Raw genomic sequence first — 26,001 nt, forward strand, 5'->3', positions numbered from 1 at the left:
TCTTGGTTCTCTATGTGTTGGGATTTGCTGGCAGCACTAGGAGCATGAGATCAGGAGAAAGGATTGAGCTCCTGGGCAAATGGAGAGAAACGTATTCTGTGCCCACCCGCGTGGTGCCGGTAGAGCACAAGGAAGAGTGTGTGTGTGTGTGTGTGTGTGTGTGTGTGTGTGTCTGCAGGTAAGCCGTCTGTGTGTGTGCTGCGACTGTGCGATCTTTTCCGTGGGGCTGCCTGTCCGTGCGCAACAGAACTAAAACTATCTCGGTCAGGGGAGGGAGGAGGGGCAAAGGAGCTGAGAGGCTGCAAGAGGATCAAGAGAGGGAAACAGATGCTGCTGGGGTTAGAGTGAAAGGAGGGACGGTCTCAGGGCGTGGTCAAAAAGAGCACGGGATTGTGAGAGCTGGAGAAGAAGGAAGCGATGGAGAGCGGGTCGCGGTGGACCTCTCCGGCCCCGCCCATCCCGGCCCTTCCGGGATCTCTGGGGGCGTGGAGGGACTGGGAGGGGCGAGTGGAGGCGCGAATCTAAACGTCGCAAGGTACGCCGCCGCCAAACCCGAGAGCTCCGCGCGGAGGCCGGCGGGTAGGACGCGGCTCGGGGCCGGGGCCGGGGGTGCTGGCGGCGGGGCCGCGGGGACGAGGCCAGGGCCTCTGCGGCTGGGCAGACCTCGGGGCGCCCCTGCTGGGAGGGCCGCTGACCACGTGCTAGAGGGGGAGCGGGTGGGGGTGGGGAGCGGCCTCTGGGCGCTTTCCTGGCAGATGGTGATGTGAGGAGGGGCGTTGGGAAGGGGGTTATTGGGAGCCCTAGCCGAGGGTCACGGAGGATCGTGTGGAGGTGGGGATGTTTTTGCCCTTAGACTGGCCTGCGACGTGACTAACCAGACCACGTGACCTTGGGAAGTTGACAGAGTCCTCTGAGCTTTTGTCAGTGAACTGAAGATAAGAAAACACCCTCTTTGCCAAGTTATTGTGAGGCTCTGTGAGGACCTGTGTGAAGTCCCTTACCCCCTGTTCCTGGCTTTCAATTGCTGCTGTATTTTACTGGACCGTCTCCAGAACTGGGGCTCAGTTCCAGCTTCCCCACCTGTTGCCAGATGTGGGCTGGAGAGACATTTGCAGCTGTTTCTAACACCTGGCTTCTTTGTCTATCCCACAAAGAACCTTTGTCCACCTCTACCTTTCCCACAGCCCTGTGTACCGAGCAGCCTCTGCCTTATTTACAGGATCCAGGGAGTCGCCCACTGATGGTTTTTACCCAGGCCCGAAACAGCCAGCACCGGAGAGCCACCTGAACAGAAGCGCCTGCCAAAGCAATTGTCCAAGTGCTCAAAAGCCGGGCCTTGCAGCTCCTGTGGTCAGCCCAGGAGGCCACCAGTGGGATTTGAGGATCAGCTCCACCTCGGACCATGCAGGGCCAGAGCCTGCCCCTTCGTGTAGCCACCCTGCTGACGGGGCTGCTGGAATGCCTCAGCTTTGCGGGTGTCCTCTTCGGCTGGGCATCCCTGGTGTTTGTCTTCAAAACAGAACATTACTTTGAGGAGCTGTGTGAACCGAATGCCAGGCTGATGGGCAATGCCACGGGGCTGGATGGTAAGGGAGGAGGGCTTCTCTAGGAAGCTGAGTCTGGTTCCCAGGTGGTGGGAAGGGGTCGGAAGGACTCCACCCCCTGCCTCCTCTGTCAGCATGTCTATGGTGAGAGGAAGGGAGTGTCAGCTGCCCCCGCCCTCAACCTTGGTCTCAGAGGTTCCTGGGGAGGGAAGTACCGGCTCTCAAGAGGTAATTAGGGGCAGTCACGTCTCCACTTATCTAAGGGAGAACTTATCCTACCAGGCAAGCTGTCCAAGATGGGAGAGGCAGCCCTGGACGGGAGCCAGGCTGGGTGCCTGCCGGCCTGGCAGGAAGGCTGGGATGGATGGGAGGTTGGCCCATCCACCCGGGGCTCTTGAGATCTGCCTTTCTCTCCTCCAGACTGCAAAGCCCAGGACGAGCGCTTCTCACTCATCTTCACCCTGGCATCCTTCATGAACAACTTCATGACGTTCCCCACTGGCTACATCTTTGACCGTTTCAAGACCACCGTGGCCCGCCTTATAGCCATGTGAGTCCCAAGGGGATCTGAACAGGGGTGGGGCAAGAGGAATTCTCGCAGCAGCTCTGTTTGGAGGGAGACCCAGGCCAGGCAACTGGGTATCCCTGCCCCAGCAGCCCTGCTAGAAACTGCCCAGGGTGTGGACTCTGTCTCGACCTTCCCTGTTCCCCACACCCCTGCTTCCCTTTCTTCACCTCCTTCCTCTGTTGCATGTGGAACTGCGTGCTGTACGATGTGCTGAATAGAGCAGGAGCCCAGGCCTACTTCCTGTGAGGGCTGGCCTGGGACAGGGTCATGCAATTAGCAAAGCCTAGAATTGTCACTCTCGGGGCTTCCCTGGTGGTGGTCCAGCGGTTAAGACTCTGTGCTTCCAGTGCAGGGGGCGCCAGTTTGATCCCTGTTGGGGAACTGAGATCCCACATGCTGTGCGGTGTGGCCAATAAATAAATAAAAATAAAAATAGAATTACCACTTTCGCCTTCATGCCGGGGACCTTTGTCCTCATCATACCCGAGTGACTCATCGTCATCTTCATCACCACCACCATCACTCCCCAGAAGCTTAGGTAGTAAGGTGTCCTGGGTGTCTCCAGTGGTGGGATTTCAGTTTCCCTCTGACGGGAGGAGAGGCCGTGGGGGTCCATCCCATGCAGACGAGTCACGGCGGGTGGGGGACTTGCTGGCTCCACGGGGTGCCACTGCAGCTGGCCAGGTTCGGAGATAAGCGGCGGGCCTGCGGGGGAGCTGATAGGACCCAGAGCCGGCGCCTCCCAGGAGGCACGTGAGAGGCTAGCTGTCAGAGGGACCGGAGGGTGGCTGGACCAGGAAACAGCCTGGAAGGAAAGCAAGCCCTTGGCTCTCTAAGCCTTTGGGTGCACGATGACGCTGTCAGTCGCTCTTGGAATTTGGTCACCTGTCTCCTCCTCTTTCCCGTCCTTCTATGCCCACTCCCTCTTCTCCAGCCTTTAGTGTGTTAAGAAAAACCCAGTCTTCCCACCTGTGTTTCTCCTTTACTTTTACACAGAACTCTGCACTTCTGGTCACCAAATGTGTGGGAGCCTTTCCCACACCAGGCAATTCTGTGGCACCAGCTGGGTGTCCTATCATTTAACTCAATTCTGACACTGTCTACCTGGAGATATAGCATCAGATCCCACAGGTTAAGGGCTCAATCCCACCAGACTGCCCTCCACCTCAGATGCCAATTGCAAGTGGTAGGTCCCCAGTTTACCCACAACTTCTGTCTGACTCGACTGCAAACCTGGGATTCCTGTGACCTCCTCCTCCTTGGATTCAGTTATTTGCTAAAGGGCTCACTGAACTCAGGGAAACACATACACCAGTTTACTTATTTATTTATTTTTTGCGGTACGTGGGCCTCTCACTGTTGTGGCCTTTCCCGTTGCGGAGCACAGGCTTCGGACACGCAGGCTCAGCGGCCATGGCTCACGGGCCCAGCTGCTCCGCGGCATGTGGGATCTTCCCGGACCGGGGCACGAACCCGTGTCCCCTGCATCGACAGGCGGACTCTCCACCACTGCGCCACCAGGGAAGCCCTATACCAGTTTATTAAAGGATATGATAAAGGATACAGATGAACAGCCAGATGAAGAAACGCATAGGGCGAGGTCAGGGAGGGTCCGGAGCCCAGGATCTCTCCTGTCCCTGTGGAGTTAGGGTGCAGCACCCTCCTGGTCCATGGCTGTGTTCACCAACCTGGGAGCTCCCCAAACACCATACTCTTGGGATTTTATGGAGGCTTCCTCATGTAGGCATGATCAATTATTAACTCCACTTCCAGCCCCTCTCCCCTCTCTGGAGAAGTCGGGGGCAGGGCTGAAAATTCCAAGCATCTAATTATGGCTAGTCTTTCTGGTGAGCAGCCCCCATCCAGGACCCATCCAGGGTCCCCTCATTAGAATAAAAGATGCTCCTAGGGCTCTTATCATGTAGGAATTTACAAGGGTCTTAGGAGCCCTGTGTCAGGGACTGGGGACCTGGACCAAATATGTATTTCTTATTATAAATCAGAATATCACACTTAAGCACTGCTTTTATTACCCCATGCTTCTAAGGTTGTGGTCCTTAAACAATAACATCCTAGAACTTTAAGCTTAGGACCTAGATCAGTCAGTCCAATCATCTCTCTTTTTTTTTTTTAATGGTTAGATTCTGGTTTTTTTTTTTAATTTTTTTAAATTGGGGTATAGTTGTTTTATAATGTTGTGTTAGTTTCTACTATACGGCGAAGTGGAGTTCCCTGTGCTATACAGTAGGTTCTCATTAGGTATCTGTTTTATACATATTAGTGTATATATGTCAATCGGAATCTCCCAGTTCACCCCCCCCCACTTCCCCCACTTGGTGTCCATACATTTGTTCTCTGCGTCTGTGTCTCTATTTCTGCCTTACAAACAGGTTCATCTGTACCATTTTTCTAGATTCCCCATATATGCGTTAATAAGCGATATTTGTTTTTCTCTTTCTGACTTCACTCTGTATGACAGTCTCTAGGTCCATCCACAAACATCTCTTCATAGAAGAGGCTGCTGAGGCCCAGAGAAGGGCAATGCCTTGCCCAAGGTCACACAGCAAGAGGAATTAGAACTCAAGATTATGATTTGTAAACGAGGCACTAACCCCTTTCTTCAAGGGCTTGGCTGGTTGGGACTTCTAGGTGGGAGGACCTTGGCTCCACGCACCCTCTGCCCCTCCAGCTTTCTCTCTTGTTGACCGCATTCTCCATCTGCCGTTCTGTGTTCCAGATTTCTCTACACCAGCGCCACGCTTACGATAGCCTTCATCTCTGCAGGTGAGTGCTGTCGGGAGGGACACAACCTCAGGGGCAGCTGGTGGATGGGCAGGTGCAGAAGGTGATGGGCAGGATGCACTGACCCCCACAGGTATTCAGAGATCCACAGACTTTCAGCTGGAAAGAGTCCTTGAGAGAGTTATTGCTGGTCTATAAAAACAGTTTAGTCTAGTGAGACATGCAAAAAATAAGGACAGTGGAGGGACTGCTTCAGAGAGAAGAATTTATTCAAAAGATTACATCCTTCCGGGCTTCCCTGGTGGTGCAGTGGTTGAGAGTCCGCCCGCCGATGCAGGGGACACGGGTTCGTGCCCCGGTCCAGGAGGATCCCACATGCCGCGGAGCGGCTGTGCCCGTGGGCCATGGCCGCCGAGCCTGTGCATCTGGAGCCTGGGCTCCGCCACGGGAGAGGCCACAGCAGTGAGAGGCCCGCATACCGCAAAAAAACAAAAAGATTACATCCTTTCGTTATGTATTAAATGTCCTCTCTTTTTTTTAATGAAATGATAATATGAATGGCAGTTTTTGAAAATATCCTGACTTAGCCGGGTACAAACTGATAACCCCAGTGTAGTCAGAAGTTTTCTTTTCAAATTTTACTGGTCTGTAAGTGTATACAGTTCCCAAAGTCTGGGAATTCCAGTCTGGTGTATTCCCCACTTCCTCCATTACGTAGAGGAGAAAACTGAGGTCAGAGAGAGACCCTTTGCAGGGACTAGCCAGAGGCCCCAGAGCAAGTTAGTGGGAAGGGGTCCTGGGACCCTGGCTGTGCTCTTCGCTAGCATCTCAGTTATAGAGGCCAAGAGATGCTTTCCAGTATTCCTCCCCAGTGCCAGATGACGTGGCTCAGTTTTTGGGTTAGGAAATAAAAAGTACCTAACTCTCCTGTGTCTAGTACCTGTGCTGAATCTGTTACTTCATTTGTGTTCGGTGAGCGCAAAGCTGACTGAGGGTCTCTGTCTGAGCAGATCTCATGAGGTAGCCTGGTTATTTAAAAACCACTCTGCTCATCAAGCTGTCTTCTTACCTAAAAGCCTAAGCATGGTTTTCAAGTGGCTGAATGTGGAGGCGATGGCCGGGTGCGTTTGACTCACGTGTGTCAATCACTGGAGTCACAATATTCCCTTCCCCCCTAAAATAGGGCTTTTTGGTTTTGGAAAAAGCATGCTATTGTGAAAGGAATCTCAACCAACCTTTAGCGCATTTGAAGACGTACCTTTTATAGAGACAGAAATTGAATGGTAAACAGTGTGAATGCTCTAAAATGAGCAAGTGTACAGCGCTTCTCGAGGTATGGAACAAAAGTGACTCGGGTAATAGTCACTTTGGAGAATATTATTAGGAAGCACACACGTGCTGCATTAACATTGAATCACCTGGTGGGAGAGTTACTCCCTTTTTATTTCTCATTCAGCCTCTGATTTCATGCACGAAAGTCTTGGTTTGGGGCTGGGATGATTTTAACACTATGACAAGAGCAGGTATCAGGCTTTGAACATTCTGAAGGCCACTGCGTTCAGTTACAGTTTAATCACAGTGTTTTCATTGTATTTATTTTTACAGTTACCTCCTGTTCACAGCAAGCAACACGAGTTGCTTTTCATTTATACTAGCGATAGAAAGTTTCCTCTCTTTTTGGCTGTGCCACAGTGGCTTGTGGGATCTCAGTTCCCCGACCAAGGATTGAACCTGGGCCACGGCAGTGAAAGCCCAGAATCCTAACCACTAGGCCACCAGAGAACTCCCAATATAAAGTTTCCTTTAAAAATAATAGATTTCTTTTGGATAAAAGTGAGTCAACTTAAAAAAAATTCTTTTTAGCAAATAAGACAGGTGTGGGATATGGCCCAAATCATGAAGGTGGGCAGAAAGAAGGCTGTGACTTGGGAAAGACTAATTTACGGAGGGCTCCCTAGTCCTTGGCACTTTAGTTGTTTTTAGTTCTGCTCTTTTTACCCAACACTTGCCAGACCTATTAGAATGATTTTTTTGCATGTCAGTCTTTCCAAGGGCAAGAAGTATTTATTCATCCTGCATTTCCAGTGCCAAGCACAACACCTGGCACAAAGGAAATGCTCAAAGTTTAATGAACAAAAGAGAGACACTCAGATCTCACAGCGCCTGGTGAGGTGGGAAGAGCAGGGAATGTTATTCCCATTTATCAGATGAAATGACTGAGTCACAAATTCAGAATCTAGCTCAAAGCAGTGAATCAGAGGCTGGGCTCAGGGACTGAATCCAGGCTTCTCTTCCCCACAGTGTCAAGGATGAATAGAGGGGCTGCTTGTGGTTTAGTGAGGGAAGGGGGTGGTGGGTTGAGTTTTGCCTCTCTCTGTAGACATCCACCCTGCCTGAGACCAAGGGTCATCTTTGGTGAGGAAGAGGGTGTCTCAGGAGACCTCTGCAGGGTCCCTCCGCAGGGGCACGTGAAGGAGCCGTGACCAGGACCCTAAGATCCTTGGAGGATGCTGGGAGGCTGCCTAGAATTGGGGCCCTGAGCCCAGGATTGTAGGGAGCAGGGGGGCCAGAGTTCGGGGCTGCATGTTTGGGTTGCACTGTGACACCTCCCCATCTCTGTCTTGGATTGTTCCAGACTCAGCTGTGCTGCTCTTCCTGGCCATGCCCATGCTCACCGTAGGAGGAATCCTGTTTCTGATCACCAACCTGCAGGTGTGAGCCTGCCCTAATCACAGGCCCCTGGCCGGAGGTTGGGGTGGGTGGAGGGAGGGAGAAGCACTTTGCTACATTGGCTGCCTCTGATGGGGTTGGCCCAAGCCAGAGTGGTAGCTCCTGGGGTGGAGGGTAGGTCTGGGTATGAGGGCCTGACACTTGCTGGGTGCACAGGAGAGATTTCACGAATAAATAAGTGATTCAGGCTGATCGTGTGTTCTCCAGATCGGGAACCTATTTGGCAAACACCGCTCAACCATCATCACCATGTACAATGGAGCATTTGACTCTTCCTCGGCAGTCTTCCTTATCATTAAGGTAAAAGATAGCAATAGCCCATGTTTATCTCCCCTGCTGCTGGGGAGCACCAGGCATCCATAATCAGCCACCAGGGTGGAAGGCAAGAGCCTGGGCCAAGACTCCTTCGTAGACACAGGTTTCAGCCCCTAATTCTTACACTGACTTTTTGTATGATGAAATACACCCAGGGACTTCCCTGGTGGTCCAGTGGTTAAGACCACGCACTGCCAAAAAAATAAGACTCCGCACTTCTACTGCAGGGGACGCGGGTTCAATCCCTGGTCAGGGAACTAGGATCCTGCTTGCTGCATGGCCAAAAAACCCCACCTAACATAAAGTTTTCCATGTTAACCATTTTTAAGTGTACAGTCCAATGGCATTAAGTTCATTCGTGTTGTTTTATGACCATCACCGCCATCCTTCTCTAGAACTCTTCTCCACCCTGTAAAACTGAAACTCTGTGCCCATTAAACAATAATCCCCATTGTGGGTACCCCCCCCATCTCCCCCTTGCCCCTGGCAACCACTGTCTTACTGTCTATTTCTGTGAATTTGACTGCTGTAGGTACCTCATAAGTGGAATCATATAGTATTTGTCCTTCTGTGACTGGGTTATTCCATTTAGCATAATGTCTTCAGGGTTTATCAATGTTGTAGCAGGTGTCAGAATTTCCTTCCTTTTTAAGGCTGAATAATGTTCCATCGTACGTATGTGCCACATTTCCTTCATCCATTCATCCGCGGATGGATACTTGATTTGCTTCCACCTTTCGGACGTTGTGAATAATGCTGCTGTGAACGTGGCTGTTAACACTGACCTCTCCTCTCCTTTTTCTGCAGCTCCTTTATGAACAGGGCATCAGTCTCAGGGCCTCCTTCATCTTCATCTCTGTCTGCAGTGCCTGGCATGTTGGGCGTACTTTCCTTCTGATGCCCCGGGGGCACATCCCCTATCCGCTGCCCCCCAACTACAGCTATGGGTAAGGACTATGAGCTGGTGATGGTGTGCCCAGAGCCCCTCATCTCACCTGGAGTAGGAAGCAGGGATGGGACAGACATGGTAAGGCAGAGGAAACCTGTCCCAGGAGAGGAGGACTAGACCAGGGATGTATTAGTTAGCTACTGCTGCATAACAAACTACCCCAAAACTTAATGGCCTAAAACATTAAGCACTTATTATTTCCACAAGTCTATGTGTAGCTGGCTAGTTCTACTGATCAGGGAGCTACTTGGATGATCTTGACAAGGCTTCTCATGCCTCTGATCATCTGGTGGGCTAGCTGGGGGCTGGCTGGTCTAGGCTGGCCTTACTCACATGGGGTTTGTCTGGCCATATGGAGTGGCAGGGATTTCTGGGTCACATGGCTCTTATCCTCCCGCAGGCTAGCTTGGGCTTCTTCACATGGTGGTCTCAGGGTTCCAAGATAAATGCCAAAATGCACAAGGTTTTTTCACTTTTAAGCTTAGAATTGTCACAGCATCACTTCTGCTGGGTTGTCTTGGCTGAGCAGCTCACAAGGCCAGCCCAGATGGAGGGGACAGGGAAATAGTCAGAGCTGTATTGCAAAGGGTGGAGAGCAGAGGAGGGGAAGACATGGGACCATTTGTGCCGCCACTCATCCAAGCAGTAGAGAGAGGGCATTTGTTTGCTGTTTAGCAGCCCCATGTGCTCTGATTTCATCTCACAGTAGTCCTGAGATACGCATACTTACCTCCACTTTCCAAATGAGAACAAGGAGGCTCAGAAGAGTTAGGTCTGAACCGTGTTGCACAGCCTCAGGAAGAGGCAGAGCTGGGGTTTGAACCCAGGCCTGTCCTATTCTTCCTGCACTTCAGTGGTTCCCAAACATTGCTGCATATTAGAATCGCTGGGATTACTTGGAGATCTTTAAAAAATATGGGAGCCTGACTCCCACGCCCAGACATTCTGATTTAATCGGTCTGGACTGTGACTTGGGCATTGGGGTTGTGAAAAGGTGATTCCACTGTATAGCGAAATGTACTATCCCCCCTCCCGCCGCGTGCACACACACACACACACACACACACACACGGCCTGAATCTGAGGCTCAGCTCACAATTCTTGGGTCAGGCTGATGGGGCTTCTGTTTCCACAGCCTGTGCTCTGAGGATGGCCCCAGAGAGGAAGAGAAGAAAACGGCTGAGTCCCAAAACCTGGAGCTTTCAGAGGAGTTCCTTTCACCCAAGGAAGGTGAGCCCTACTGGTTAACCCATTTCCCCTCCAGAACCTGGCCTCTCCCCACAGCCAACTTGGTTGCTCACCTCCAAAGCTTTCCCAGGGACTCAGAATCAGGAAAGGACAGGTAGAGAAAAGACCTGCAGGATTTTCTCAACCCCCTCAGTTTATAGGCGGTCCAGAGAGGGGCAACATTTTTGTCTCATCTCTCCTCTTTGTCCCCCTTTTCTTTCTCATCTCATCATACCCCTTCCCCTCGCAGCCAGTCTTCCATCATTTGCCTTCCCTTCCCCCCCACTCCTAAGTCTGCCTTATATGTCCCCATTTCTGCAGGTCTGCTGGATCTGTCCCGTCTCCATCACAGACTCCTTTCTCTCCTCTGTCTGTTTTGGGTCTTTGGTTATAAACATCACAGACCACGGCTGGTTAAGGTAGAAATGAGAACAGGATTCTGAGAAGTTCACAAAAGCAAGGGCAAAGTGAACTTGCCAGGCTCCATCCAGGAAGAGCAGAACCAGGGGACCTGCCTCTGGGGACCCCAGTCTGAAATCTGTCTCTCGAGGAGAATGATCAACTTGGTCAGCCTTGGGTGAGGAATGGAATGCTTAATTCACAGTCCCATCTGGACCATGAAGAATAGGGCGGGGGGAGATTTCCAGAGGAGACTCAGGATTCTGGTATGGAAGGAAAAGAAGGGGCTGTGGATCAGCTGAAACACTAGCTGTCTGCCACGAACCCTCGTCTTTAACTTTCTCCTCTCGTCTTTCTTTTCATCATCCTGGCTGAGAAAGACTAGGAAAGTGTTAGTGCAAGAAGTGTCATTGAGTCCAAGCTGCGATAGATCAGATTTCGGCAGGCAGAGCACGTGGGAGGCTCATTCAGGGTGGTGGGGACAGGATGATGCGTGGAGGTGGCGGTGTGCCCAGGAAGGCAAGAAGAGCGGGTGAGCTCAGACCTCAGGCTGTCCTTTCAAGACCCCTACACTCTTGCCCATCCCTGCCCCCCAACTTTAAGTGTAACTCTTGCCCAAATCTTGCTCTTCCCACCAGAGATCTCGAGACCAGGGCAGCAAGAGCAGGAAGCCCGCTCTTTCTGGAGCTACGCCTTCTCTCGGCGCTTTGCCTGGCACCTGGTGTGGCTGTCTGTGATACAGCTGTGGCACTACCTCTTCATCGGCACCCTCAACTCTCTGCTGAGCAACTTGGCCAGTGGGGACAGGGTGCTAGGTATGTGATGGGGCTGGGAGGCAGCACATCTGAGCACCACAGCTGGGGACTTGGAACCTCGAGCGGCGGGGTGCTGAGCTCAGCAGGGCTCTGTGCTCCAGAGAAAGGTCTGAGCAGGGGTGTGGCGAGGAGGGTCAGGCAGGGCAAGGGCCGGGTGGGAGGGTCCTCATCCGTAAGGCACTCCTGGAAAGTTCTTACTGTCCAACCCCTCTCTGCCCTCTGCAGTCAGCACGTACACAAATGCCTTTGCCATCACTCAGTTCTTTGGAGTGCTGTGTGCCCCCTGGAATGGCCTGCTCATGGATCGGCTTAAATACAAGTACCAGGAGGAAGCAAGAAGGACAGGTGAGACCTGGGCTCCAGAGGATCAGGGAACCAGGAGGGGAGAGATCTTTATTTTCCTCCATGCCCATCTTCTCTTTTCTTCTAAATCCTTTTCTACTTGCATCTGTCCGTTCATCCATCCATCACTCATCCATCCATCCATCCATCTATCCATCCCTCATCTGTCCATTCATCACCCATCCATCCATCATCCAACCACTAGTCTCTGAGTGCCAATTATATGCCAATCACAGTTCTAGATTCAGTAACGGACAAGACAGATACGTCCTTGTTCTCAAGAAGCTTTTCTCAGTCTAGAGAGTGGAGAAATGCCAGTAATCAAGCTTTACAGTCCATGAAGTAAACCTGCAGGGAGCTATGAAACAGAAAGAAAGGCACATAACCTGTTCTGGGTGGGGATGGGATGGGTGTCAGGGAAGGAAGTCTTCCTGGAGGAAGTGGCATCTAAGCCAAGACCTAAAGGAAGAGTAAAGAAGTGAGAAATTGAAGAGGAGGGCCTTGGGAGAGTGGCCCAGGAGTACAGAGGAGTCAGGGTGGTGAAGGGGAGAGTGAAACATTAAGGAATCTGAGGAATCCCAGAAAGTGATTCGGGCTGGCCAGGGCACAGAGAGGTAGTCGGGAGGGGGCTGGAAAGACGGAGGTAAGAAGGGACAGGCCGTGTTATGCCAAGGAGCTTGGACATGATCCTTGGACAAGAATGGAGGAGCAGGCATGCTGAGGTCTCTCTCTCTTTTTTTTTTTTTGGCCTTGCACCTCACGGCTTGCGGGATCTTAGTTCCCTGACCAGGGATTGAACTTGGGCGTACGCAGTGAAAACGCAGAATCCTAACCACTGGACCACCAGGGAATTCCCTTTACCCCTATAGTTTCATCTCTCCCACTTCTCACTTCCCTGAGCTGCTTCTCCTAACCCTGCTGGAGTATTTTAAAACAAATCTCAGACATCAGATCATTTCATCTGTAAATACAACAGTTGGTAGCTCCAGCAAATAGGACCTCTTTTATTTAAATTAAACATCACCATAATATCATTACCATATGTAAAACAGCCCCTAATCACTTCTTAGTATCATCTAATAATGTAGTCCTGTTCAAATTTCCTTAATGGTCTCAACTATGCCTTTTTATAGTTGGTTTGTTCAGATTCGGATCCATACAGGGGCCACACAATGTACTGATGTGTCTTTTAGATGTTTTTAAGTCTCTGTGTCCCCCACCCCCTTTTTTCCCTTTGTTGTTCATTTATCGAAGGAACTAGGTTGTTTGTCCTGTCAGATTTCCCACATTTTGGGTTTGGCATCCTTTTCATGTCATTTAAAAACGTTTCTTTGATTGGGTCTTTCCTGTAAACAGGCAGATTAATGTTTTTATTAATACGAATATTTAATGTTTTTTGGCAAGAATGATTCAGAGCTGGAGCTGTGGGCTACCTACAAGCTCTCGTCATCAGGCCCTTAGTACCCGTGGTTTTGTTCTTAGATGTTAAGGTTGATCAGTGGGTTCAGACGTTGTCAGTCTGATCTGCCCATTGTACAAGTTTCCCATGAGCTGCAGCCCTAATGATTTTAACAGCTGTGGATGATCAGTGCCTAGGCCCGTTATTTTATTAGGGCTGCAAAAAGGAGATTTTCTATTTCTATCTTTCCTTCTGCTTTTAATAGCTAGAATTCCTCTAGAAAGAAAACCTTTCCTTTATTAACTATTTTGTTACCCTAAAATAAATGCATGGTTCTTCCTCTATTTACTAGTTTTAGAAAAATGATTTGGTGCCTTAGAAACTTCCAGGGGTAACCACTCATAGTTTCTCTCTCTGTTTTTTTTTTTTTTTTTTTTTTGCGGTGCGCGGGCCTCTCACTGTTGTGGCCTCTCCCGCTGCGGAGCACAGGCTCCGGACGCGCAGGCTCAGTGGCCATGGCTCACGGGCCCAGCCGCTCTGCATCATGTGGGATCCTCCCAGACCCAGACGGGGGCACGAACCCATGTCCCCTGCATCAGCAGGCAGACTCTCAACCACTGCGCCACCAGGGAAGCCCCCTGCAGCTTTCCTTATGTAACTCTCTGTCCTGTGTTTGCCCCACAGCCAGGCTCCCTCCTTCTGCCTTTAACCCCTGCCTAGTTCTGTTATGTGACTGCAGCGTAGTTGGTGCTGCGTTCCCCTACTGCTGCTGATTTGGTTGGTTTCCAGTCTTTTGCTATTACCCATGGTGCTACCCAGAGTATCTGGCTGCGGGTTGAGGGCCCTCCCTGTCAGGTGGTCACTGTGATAATCTGTGAGTTAGTGATGCTGGCCTATAATTAGGATGAGCCGCCGGGGTTGGAAACGAGTGGATACATTTGAATGATATTTAGGAAGTGAATTATCAACATTTGTTGATGGACTGGAGATGGGGCATGTGTGGAGAGAGGGTTCAGGATGAACCCCCTGCGGGCATCCATGCAGCCTCTGCTCTTCCCTTTGGCCCAGGTTCCTCGGCCTCGGCGGCAGCCCTGCGCTCAACAGTGCCTTCGCTGGTCCTGACGTCTGTGCTGTGCCTGGGCTTCGCCCTCTGTGCCTCCATCCCTGTCCTCACCCTGCAGTACGCCACCTTCACCCTGCAAGTGATCAACCGCTCCTTCCTCTACGGGGGCAATGCTGCCTTCCTCACCCTCGCGTACGTAGGTGGGCTTGGTATGCGTCACGTGACGGGGGCACCCTTGGGGCAAAGGGAGGCGTGCTGGGGGCAAAGAAATCAGGAGGTGAGGACCAGAGGTGGCCAGAGGAGGCACACAGCATCTGGGAGCAGGTGTAGAGGAGGTGGAGGCTGGTGGGAGGGTTAGAGCCTTTATGTACATGAAAGCTCTTCATGCCTGCTCCCCTCTGCTTCGGTTGTCTACTCTGTGAACTCCTATTCACCCTCCAAAGCCCACTTCTGTTCCAGCTCTCCCAGGGAAGAGTAGAAAGAAAGTGTCTTTCTTTCCTTGTGCCTCTGTGTTCTTGCTTCCTCTGATAGTTCATGCATCATCTAGCATGTAGCGGAATTATTCACGTGTTTTTTCCTTGAGACCTCCCGGGGCACAGCCTGTGTCTGGGTCCCTGCTGTTTCCCCGGGATCGAGCACGGTGCCATCTCTTTGCTCTGTCGTTTGAAAGTCTAAGCAAAGGTGAAGGAGGGGAGCTGTGTGGGTGTGGGTGGATAAAGGCAGGCTTAGGCTAGGGGAGCAGGGGGCTGACCAAGGCCCACCACAGCCAGAGCTCACTGGAACCTCATTTGTCTCTCTGCCCAGGTTCCCTTCAGAGCACTTTGGGAAGCTTTTTGGGCTAGTGATGGCCTTGTCGGCTGTTGTGTCTCTGCTCCAGTTCCCAATCTTCACCCTCATCAAAGGCCCCCTTCAGAATGACCCGTTCTACGTGAGTACTGTGGCGGGTTGGGGGACCCTGGCCTTAGACCAGCAGGGATGTCCAGGTTGGGACAACTGTGTTGGTCCCCAGCAGGGGGCGCCCCCCACCTGGCTGGGGTGGCCTGGGTGTGGTCCCTGCAGGAGGATTTCTTCACATGGGTACATCCTTGGTCTTGCTTCTCAAACTGGGGTCAGTGGGAGTACCCTGCCTTGTGCTGGGGGTGGGGGTGGGGGTCCCTGAAGCCAAAGGGTTAACGTGACACAGCTTCTTCCCAGGTCACTGAATACTCTTTAGGCCTCTGTTTTTTCACCTGTGTAACGGACATTGGGACTTCCCTGGCGGTCCAAGGGTTAAGACTCTGCGCTTCCACTGCAGGGGGCGAGGGTTCAATCCCTGGTCAGGGAGCTAAGATCCCACATGCCACGGGGTGAGGCCAAAAAAAAAAAGTATAATATAATATTCCCCTACCCCCCACCCAACCTGCTCCATGGGGCAGAATGGAAAATAACCAAGAGTCCATCCCAGAGGGCACCATTGGGTCTGAGTGGAAAGTAGGGGATAAACCAGGCAGGATTCTGCTCTCTCCACTAGTGGTGAACTTCGCCTCACTGCTTCCTCTCCCTCCAGGTGAATGTGATTCTGGTGCTCGTCACTCTTCTGACGTTTGTCCACCCCTTCCTGGTGTACCGGGAGTGCTGTCAGAAAGAAAGCCCCCCTAGGGTTGCCTAGTTCAGAAGCCCTCCCTTTTCAGCCCCGAGGACGTGTCATCTTCCTTCACCTTTGAGCACCCCGTGTCCAGAAAGACTTTGCCCACCCAGGCTACTTGTATTAAGTAGCCATTATTTTTTCTTAGAACAAAAAGACATACTTAACTGTCCACCAAGCCTTCTTATCGGCAAGACAAGAAGCAAAGTCACGTGGAAGTTCTTAGTTTCAGGGTAGGAAGCGCATGACCCTGGCAGATGCCTGGCCCGAGGTGGGGTGATGTGATGGGAGGGTGTGTCCCCTGCTTCTCCAGGCCTCTTTGTCTCCAAAGCCCCTGTGTGCCTGGGCCCTGTGCTGCTGGGTAAGTTTCCAGGTGAAGAGTGAGGTTGTCATGGCCGCATTGCCACCTGGCATTCAGAAGTGGCGCCCAGGGCTTCCCTGGTGGCACAGTGGTTGAGAGTCCGCCTGCCGATATAGGGGACACGGGTTCGTGCCCCGGTCCGGGAGGATCCCACGTGCCGCGGAGCGGCTGGGCCCGTGAACCATGGCCACTGGGCCTGCGCGTCTGGAGCCTGTGCTCCGCAACGGGAGAGGCCATGGCAGTGAGAGACCCGCGTACCGCAAACAACAACAACAACAACAACAACAAAAACAAACAAACAGAAGTGGTGCCCAGCTCTCCGTCAGAGCCCCAGCCTTGTTAGGGAATGAGCCTGGGGAGAAGGAGGGGCAGACCGGGTTGGGTGGGGGCCCTGGGCTGAGCCCCAGCTCTGCCGCTGATGTCGAGTGACCTTGAGCAGACCCTTCTCCCCGCCGAGCATCAGTTTTCCCACCTGTAGAAGGAGAGGGTCTTGGAGCTGGAGGTTCTTCCTGGAGTTCACGTTCTAGAAGGTTTTAAGAACAGTGACAAAGAGTCAGGCCACCCGAAGGGCCTTGGGAACCAGCTAGCCCGCTTGACCAAAGGATTTCTGATGAAGCCTTTTGGGGATGTTTTCCTCTTCAAGAAGGGAGATGATTATTTACTTTAGGTGTTATATAAAAGCGTCCTCTGGGGAATAGTTTTATAATATATTGAATTATATATTAAATAATTTTATTTAAAAAATAAAGGCTTTCTGCCTAAGGCAACAGCTGCTCCACCTCTGCAGGCTTTGGGGCTGTCGTGATGTGCGTGCGTGAGTGCCTGCGTTTTCCTGTCCCAGCCCCAGCCTTGGGGAGTGGATGCAGGGGTGGAGTGGAGGAATCCTGATGTGGCAGCTGGACCCAGAGGTGGGGCAGGAGCCCTCAGACTGCGAACTGGCCACCTGGTCCTGTGCCCTGGGCTTGAGGACCCCCAGCAATCCCTTCCCTTGCCTTCTCTTTCTGTCTACCCTGCCCCTACCCCTACTGCAATGCTCCCCGCCCCCCGACCCCCCCGCAAACTAGAAGCACTAGATGGAATCAGAAGGTCTGGTGTGAGTTTCAGTTCTGCCTTTCAGCAGCCAAGCAAGTCCCTTAGCCACTCGCAGTCACAGCGTCCTCACCTGCGTCCCTGAGGGCGATTGTGAGAATTTAAGGTAATTTCTACTGCCTAGCACGGGGTGAGAGCACTTGAGCATTTGTTCCTTTGTTTACTGATGACCGGAGAGGAGGTAGGTAGCAAAGGGGGATAGGTGAGGGACCGGGTGGGCGAGACGGGAGAATCTGGAACACACCAGGTGTTTTATTTGTTTTATTCCTTTTAGCCAGGAGAGGACTTGGGGGGAGGGGCTGGCAGGCGGATTCATTCATTCATTCAATAAATGTTTTTTGAGATGCTGCACAGGCATAGGACAAAGCCTAGAGTCCAGCCTGGCGATCCAGCAATGTGGTGCCAACCTCTCCCCTGCCCTCTTCACCTCCCACCTCCAGGGACACAGAGCTCATCCCTGTGGACCCAGGTTTCTGGTTTAGGATCTGTGAGCACACCAGTTCTGTACTGGGGGCTCACCCTGTCTGCCAGGGAAATCTGCCTGGTCCACTGGGGTCCTGCTCAAAATGTCATCTCCTGTAAAAACCTTTCCTTGGGCTCTCCAGCAGCTCTGAGTTCCTAGGCCTTGGTCACACCCTTCCTGGAGACTGGCCCCTGCCATGACCACCTCTCCTCCCTTCAACAGGGAGCTCCAGGAAGCAGCATCTGGGTCTCACTAGGCTCAGGGACTAGTGCCTGGTTGCCATGCACGTGGTGCCAGTTAGGGCTTGTTGGAAGAATGATCACTGAATGAGTGGATACTTTCTTGTTCGGGCTTCAGAGCAAGAACTGGAAGGAGAGAGCATAGCACACGGGGTGGGATGGGGCAGTATGAATTGGGAGCCAGGCCAACCCTTTTGGCATCCCAGCTCTCACCAGTGTGACCTTGGATGGAACACTTCTCCTCTACATCTCAGTTAATTTATCAGTGTGACTGGAGAGATAGACCTGCGTCCCTGGACTAGATTAGAAATTAGGTCAAGTGCCTAGCACATGGTAGGTACTTAACAGATCAAAGCTATCATTACAGTTAATATATTAAATTCAAAAGGATGCCTAATACCATGGATAAATAAAATGTGGTATGTCCATACAATGGAACGTTATTTGGTGATACAAAGGAATGAGGTACTGATACACGCTACCATATGCCTGAACCTTGAAAACATGCTAAGTGAAAGAAGCCAGTCAGAACGTAGTATGATTCCATTCAGAGAGAAAATAGGCAAATCTACCGAGGCGGAAAGGGGATTAGCTATTGTATAGGGCTGCGGGGAAGATCAGTGGCTGCTAACGGCAAGGGGTTTCTTTCCAGGATGATAAAAATCTTCCAAACTTGATAATGGCGATGGTTGTACAACTCTGAATATACTAAAAACCATTGAGTCGTGCGCTTTAAATGGATGAATTGTGTGGTATATGGATTATATCTGAACAAAGCTGTTATTTAAAAAAAAAAAAAAGTGCCTGGATTCCTCAGGAAGTGCAGAGAACAACTATATCCAGAGAGAGTCAAGGATGATTTCTGGGGAAGATAAGTGTGTGAGAGAAGCAGCCCATGTGTACAGCCTTCATTTCTGTCCCAAGAGCCTCCCTCCTGTAACCTCTTCCTCAAATGGAATCAACCACTCTTTCAAACAAGGAAGCAAGCAACCCAGGGGTTTCACAACTTTTGATTTCACTCGGCAACAGGCTCCCAGTGCAACCCTTCTCTCTGCTACCAGCCTCAGCAGAGAGGGACTCGGGCAAATATGCCCCTGCTGCAGGCAGTGCCGGGCGGCGTCTTCCCTGGGGCAGGGGACAGTCCACCAGGAGGAGGAGGGCACCTGCTGTTCAAAGGACGGCGACAGCGTGAATCAGAAACTTTATGTGACCATCTCCTTTAATCAACCTCAATTCACAGATGATCAAAGTTAGGCTTTGCGGGACAAGTTACATCCAAGATCATCCAACTGTTGCACTGTGGAGCTGGTATTTAAACCCACGTCTGTCTGACTCCTAAGGTCGCCTTCACATTCATTTTAGACATTACCTTTTCCCTTTTGTGTTTTTGGCCGCGCCGTGTGGCCCCTCGGCAGTGAAAGTCCTAAACGCTGGACCGCCACGGAATTCCTGACGTTACCTTTTCTTTACATTCATTCTTAGATAAGAAATAAGTAGTTGTTGTAAAGCAGATCAGAAAATAAAGAACTGCGTGAAAAAGAAATACCGCTGTTAATTGCAGCGCTCTGAGATACCATCGTGGCTAACAACGGGCATGTGTCCTCCCAGTGATGCAACTGTGTGTGTGGTGGTGGAAACCATCTCGTAGGCTCTTCTTCACGTCATCAAATAGTTGTCAAAAACGTGACTGTGGGGCTTCCCTGGTGGTGCAGTGGTTAAGAACCTGCCTGCCAATGCAGGGGACACGGGTTCGAGCCCTGGTCCGGGAAGATCCCACATGCTGCGGAGCAACAAACCCATGAGCCACAACTACTGAGCCTGCATGCCACAGCTACTGAAGCCCGCACGCCTAGAGCCATGCTCTGCAACAAGAGAAGCCACCGCAATAAGAAGCCCGCACACCGCAATGAAGAGTAGCCCCTGCTCGCCGCAACTAGAGAAAGCCCGCGCGCAAGACGCAACACAGCCAAAAATAAAATAAATAAAAATGTTAAAAAACCAAAAAAACAAAAACGTGACTGAACGGCTGCTTACAACCCCATCTTACGGCTGTGTCACAACTCGATCCTCCACTCCATCCTGGGTCTCCCCTCACACACGTCTTGGACGTTGCGGTTCCCCCTCCCTTTCTGTCCCCCCCTCTGCTGCCTGAGCAGGGGGTCCCAGATGACAGTGAACCGTGAAAGCAGCCTAGGACAGCTCGAGAGTGTAAATAATAATAGAGCCAGAAGAGCCACTTTGGGAGTTTCTAGGGAATGGCATCACATCCTTTAATCTTCCCTTAATCGTGCTCACTGTTCTCCAGTCTGAAGGTATTGGCTGCCCGCTTCCCAGGGGCGTTGATCCTCTTCCCCTAATTCAAAGCTTGGTGTCCTAGCAGTTATGTCCCAGAGCGCCTTTTTCTTCCAACCCCTTGGGGGATAGATGCTTCCCAAATGCACTGGGCGTGGCTCTGGGGCACAGCAGTGAGTCCCTCCTTTAACGTTCTTTGGCAAGAACAATTCATCCAGGCTCCAGGGCACAGGCTCTGGTCCAGGCTCCGGTCCTTTGTTGGCCATGAGGACTTCACAGATGGGCCATGTCTGACCACTCCTGAGTCCACTGCTGCCCACAGCGGGGCTGACTCACTGGCAGGGTGATTAAACCCAGGACGATGCTCAGGTCCCTCCGCATTCCGTTCGTTGAGTCCGGTGTTACCTCCCAGGCCTGAAGGTGGACTCAAGCAGTAGGTGCATGGGGAAAGGCTCTGGGCTTCACAGACACTTACCAGCTGTGCGACCTCGAAGAATCCCTTAATAATACGGAGCCTCAGTTTCCTCACCTGTATGAAGATAATAAGCAGTATGGGAGCTGGTTGGGAAGACTACAGAGGACTTTGGGGAATAAAAGGTAGAGGTACCTTGGGCTAGGCCGTTGGACTGTCCCAGACCAACTGCCAGCTCTTTACCATGCAAGCTCTGGGACTTAGGTTCATGGTGCCTTAGTTTCTCCATCTGTAAAATGGGGATAACAGTAGAACTACATCTTGGAGTTGTAAGGATTAAGCGAATTAATTTAAAGCACTTCAAACATGACATCAACCGCCTGGGATGCAGCAGGCATGTGGTGCGTGCCTGCTGTTATCAGTAACATCTGTGATTCCCTGGGGGACGGGCAGAGTGAGGGGCTCCATACCTGACGGATCCTGGAATGTCACTTCGTTTGTTCAGGGCAGAAACCACCCTGCAAGCATTTGCCCAAACTTGTTTCTGTCTAACAAAGCACAGGTTCTCTTGCATTGTTTCAAGTGGGAAAACTTCAAGACGGAAAAATGGCTTTCTAATTACCCAAATCTTAAGCCAAAGTCATTGAAAACTGTCAATCTTCATATTCAATTTTTGCACTTTTTTTTGTTTCTTCAGTAGTCAATGCAGAAAATCTGTGAGCAGAGAACTGTCCATCACCAGGGATAAGGCTGTGTATTCCTTCTGGAGCCAGGGCCCAGAGGTGGCTGGGGCCCAGGGAGGAGCGTGGACAGACAGCCCTGGGTCTCATGTCCTCAGGCTGTGTGTCCTTGAACCGGTAGTAGCCTCTCCCTTCAGGTGAGGATAAATGAGGCTCCACATGAAAAACACTTGGCCCTGGCACACAGTAGGTCCTGTAGTAATTTTTATTATATACACAATATCATGTTAAAGGTCAAGTGCACATTTTAAAATGGTTTTATTCTCCTTGCTTGGAATGCGTCCCATCCAACCCATCATTAACTCCTACAGTTCCTTCAGCTCTCAGCTCAGATCTCCCTTCTTTCCTTTCCAGCGTGTTACTGAGTACAGATTTTCATTGCACCAGGCACTTCTCTAGCATAGAGCTTGTCACAGTTGCAGTTTAATGTACAGATTAAATAATAATAATAATGATGATGATGATGCAAGACTTCCATTAGGCTGGGAACTCTATGTGGGCAGTAACTGTATCTTTTATTACCCCCTGTATCCTCAGGGCTTTGCACCCTACCTGGCACAGAATGGAGGTTCAAGAAATACTGGATGTAAGAGAGAGACAGGGACTTCCCTGGTGGCACAGTGGTTAAAATCCACCTGCCAGTGCAGGGGACACGGATTTGATCCCTGGTCCGGGAAAATCCCACATGCTGTGGAGCAACTAAGCCCGTGCGCCACAACTACTGAGCCTGCGCTCTAGAGCCCGCGGGCCACAGCTACTGAGCCTCCGTGCTGCAACTACTGAAGCCCATGCGCCTAGAGCCCGTGCTCCCCAACAAGAGAAGACACCACAATGAGACGCCCGCGCACCGCAACAAAGAGCAACCTCAACTAGAGAAAGACTGCGCGCAGCAACGAAGAACCAACACAGCCAAAAATTTTTTAAAAAAGAAAAGAGAGAGAGACAGAAAGAGATAGAGACAAATGCAGAGAGATAGAAGGAAGGAAGGAAAGATGGGAGGGAGGGAGGAAGGGGAGAGGAAAGGGAGAGAAGAGAAGAAGGGAAGGAAAGAGGGAAGGAATGAACGTTTGAAGGAAGGAAGGAGCCTCTTTAACCTTCCACCACCCTGAGATTTCCGTTCCCCACCCGCAGGGACTTGCCTGTGGAAACCTCAGGGTGACTTGAGCCAGGAGGCTTTGGAGAAGTTTGGGGTATTTCTGGGAGTTTCATGTTGGGGGAGGTGATAAAATAAAATTTATATTTTATGACAAGAAAGATTTAAACATCAAAATTTTCTCAGCCCGTTTGGGCCTCCTCCCTCTCCTAATGAAGATGTGTGCTGTGCATCTGCATTAATCAGACCTCCTTAGGAGATAACCTTCCTCCTTAACGTCACAAAGCGTCACAATTCCTTAGGAGATAACCTTCCTCCTTAACGTCACAAAGCGTCACAATTCCTTAGGAGATAACCTTCCTCCTTAACGTCACAAAGCGTCACAATTCCTTAGGAGATAACCGTCCTTCTTAATCTTGTAAGGGGTCACAATGACCCACGACCTACTACTCACTGTACATGTAGATTTGGATTGTGTAACCTGTCAATAATACGTCATTTGACATATAACCCTTTGTGTCAAAAACATGTCGTTGCTTTGATCCCTAACAGGTGGAGCAGTCCTCAGAACTTTCTGAAAGACTGTCTCCTGGGTTATAACCCTCAGGTTGGCTCGAATAAAATTTTCCATTTCTGGGACTTCCCTGGTGTCCCGGTGGCTAAGACTCCATGCTCCCAATGCAGGGGGCCCTGGTTCGATCCCTGGTCAGGGAACTAGATCCCACATGCCACAACTAAGAGTTGGCATGCTGCAACTAAAAAAAAGATCCCGCATGCTGCAACTAAAAAGATCCTGCGTGCCATAACTAAGACCCAATGCAGTCAAATAAATAAATATAAAAAAGTAAAAATTTATATTTTTTTCTTCGGTTGACTATTGATTAATTTCTTTGTCAACAAGGGGATGGAAGGATGCATCCATCCTTAGCATCAGAATGCTGTCCCTCCACAGCTGGTCAAGAGAGAGGTCTATCTGGGGGGAAGACCCTGAGGTACGCAAAGCCTCTCCCACCGCAGGACCCCTCAGTCATCTCCAGGAGTCTTTCTGGGGCTTGACAAAAGCTGCTTCAGGGTTGCTGTGTGTGTCCAGCCTGGCGCTAGACCAGCAAACGTGAAAGCCCATTACGCCAATCACCATGACCAACTGCTTTTCCCACTCATTACCAAATCAGCGAGTCAGCTTGCATCCATAGGCCCTCACCGCAAGGGCACAAACTCCCCTGCTGTTTCTGTGAGACACCAGTTCTGGGCTCTTCCCACCAACTGAACCTCCATCATGGCTCTGAGCTTCCAGCTGGGAGAGCAGAGCTATATTTCCAGGTGCTCAGGACCTGGCTCCTCTTGGTGGTGTCTGTGACTGGTCCCACGCAGTGTTGAGTGCGTCGAAGATGCTCAGAAATTATCTGCTTGTTAGAATTCTTTTTTTTTTAAATAAATTTTTAAATTTATTTTTGGCTGTGTTGGGTCTTCGTTTCTGTGCGAGGGCTTTCTCTAGTTGCGGCGAGCAGGGGCCACTCCTCATTGCGGGGCGCGCGTCTCTCACTATTGCGGCCTCTCTTGTTGTGGAGCACAGGCTCCAGACGCGCAGGCTCAGTAGTTGTGGCTCACGGGCCCAGTTGCTCCGCGGCATGTGAGATCTTCCCAGACCAGGGATCGAACCCGTGTCCCCTGCATTGGCAGGCAGATTCTCAACCACTGTGCCACCAGGGAAGCCCCTAGAATTCTTTTTTTTCAAGTTCCGTCATTTGCCAGTACATGAAATTTGGACCATCACTTAACCTTTCTGAGCCTTGCTTTCTCTATTTCTAAAATGGGGAGAATATTTAGGACTGTTTGTTTAGGACCTACCACGTATCAGATTAGATTATTGTACAACCACCTTCTCAGTGAGTCCTCCCCAAACCCTGTGAGGTTCTCATCCTTAACTTGCAGATGGGCAGACAGAGAATGGGAGATGAGGCACCTACCAAGCTCACGTGGTGGGCCAGCTCACGAGTGACAGAGTCAGGAACGGCCCCAGGATCCTTTGAATCCCAAGGAGCACATTCTTCATATTTCCTATATCATCACCTGCCCCACTAACTTACAGGGTGGCTTGAGTGCCACTCACGTTGCTCTGAGCTAATTACTCACCACTACGGGGAAGTGAGGTGTGGAGGATAGGAGCTCAGGCTCTCCATTCAAATCCTGGCTTTGATGCTTACCTGGCAGGCAGCTCCACCATCCTGAGCCTCAGTCTGTTCGTCTATAATTTACGGATGACAGTGGTACTTGTCTGATACAGGTGTTTAGAAGATTAGATGATACGGAACACTCAAAACACTTAGCACATAGAAAGTGCTTCCTGGGACTTCCCTGGCGGTCCAGTGGTTAAGACTGCGCTTCCACTGCAGGGGGGGGGGAGGTTCCATCCCTTGTCAGGGAACTAAGAAGATCCCACATGCCACGCAGTGTGGCCAAAAATATTTTAAAAATAAAAGAAAGTGCTTCTTAAATGTTAGATGCTGCTGTTGTTATTGTTATTAAAATTCCTGCTTAAGATCTCATTTCAGGGAGCATCTGCTCAACTCATCTTAAACAAAAATTTCTTTTCATCATTCATTCGCTTATTCAGCAAACATGAATTGAGCCTTTGGCATGTTTCCAGGACACTGCAGGTACCAGAGGTACACAGGTGAGAAAGGCAACGCTGCCATTCTTCTGGGGAGACAGCAAGAAGACAGCTGCTGTGAGATGGGATAGGGGCGGGGCTAGAGTTAAGCCCCATGAGGTTCCTTTCTACTTCTCTCTGGGAGAATCAGGGCAGGCTTCCTGGAAGAGTTGATCTTTGGCTGAGACTTAGTAGAAGAGGAGGGCTAGCACAGTGGTTAGAGAGGAAAGGGCATTCTGGGCAGATGAAATGGTATCTGAGAGCTCACAGAATATTAGGGAAATAGCAGGGTGTTCAGTATGATTGGAGCAGAGTGGAGTGTGTGTGTGTGTGTGTGTGTGTGTGTTTGTGTGTGTGTGTGTTTGTGTGTGTGTGTGTGTTTGGAGAGTTGAGGTTGTAGACCAGTGGCTCTCAACTAGGGGGCAAGTCTGCCCCCAAGGGGACATTTTGCAATATCTGGAGACATTTTTGATTGTTGCAACTTGGGGGGAAGGTACTACTGGCATCTAGAGGGTGAGGACGTTGCTGCTAAACACCCAACACTGCGCAGGACATCCCCCTGCAACAAAGAAGTATCCAGTTCCAAATGTCAATAGTGCTGAAGTTGAGGTAAGGAGGGGCCAGATCAGGAAGAAAGTATTTGCCCAAGAGCAAGAAGAAATAATTGAAAAGTGTTTGTGTGATGAGCTCGGGATTTTAGGAGCTCATTTTGGCAGCAGACAGACAATGTGTCAGAGACGAGGGTGTGAGGGGTGGACTTTCCTGGTGGCGCAGTGGTTAAGAACCTGCTTGCCAATGCAGGGGACACGGGTTCGAGCCCTGGTCCGGGAAGATCCCACATGCCGCGGAGCAACTAAGCCCGTGTGCCACAACTACTGAGCCTGCGCTCTAGAGCCCGCGAGCCACAACTACTAAGCCCATGTGCCACAAGTACTGAAGCCTGCG

General features: G+C 50.9%; 1 protein-coding gene across 7 annotated transcripts; it reads left to right on the plus strand.

The window, feature by feature from the left end:
- Positions 1-71: 71 nt before the first annotated feature.
- Positions 72-24,972, plus strand: SLC43A3 (solute carrier family 43 member 3). 7 transcript variants are annotated; one of them, XM_089914812.1, is made up of 13 exons: positions 72-136; positions 1,220-1,586; positions 1,965-2,094; positions 4,850-4,896; positions 7,490-7,566; positions 7,792-7,884; positions 8,707-8,846; positions 9,984-10,078; positions 11,113-11,289; positions 11,515-11,634; positions 14,099-14,285; positions 14,898-15,021; positions 21,851-24,972. In XM_089914812.1, exons 2-13 carry the CDS (start codon positions 1,403-1,405, stop codon positions 22,049-22,051), a joined length of 1,575 nt encoding a protein of 524 aa, XP_089770938.1. In that variant the 5' UTR covers positions 72-136; positions 1,220-1,402; the 3' UTR covers positions 22,052-24,972. The 7 variants fall into 7 exon arrangements, 5 of the variants coding, with proteins under 5 accessions (XP_089770938.1, XP_089770935.1, XP_089770936.1 ...); XM_089914809.1 differs by lacking the exon at positions 72-136 and adding an exon at positions 303-579; XM_089914810.1 differs by lacking the exon at positions 72-136 and adding an exon at positions 303-535.
- Positions 24,973-26,001: the final 1,029 nt, after the last annotated feature.

Source organism: Delphinapterus leucas, chromosome 7 (assembly GCF_059928025.1).
Source record: "Delphinapterus leucas isolate spDelLeu-1000000601 "Yukka" chromosome 7, BTC_Dleu_Yukka2, whole genome shotgun sequence".
Classification (NCBI taxonomy): Eukaryota; Metazoa; Chordata; class Mammalia; order Artiodactyla; family Monodontidae; genus Delphinapterus; species Delphinapterus leucas.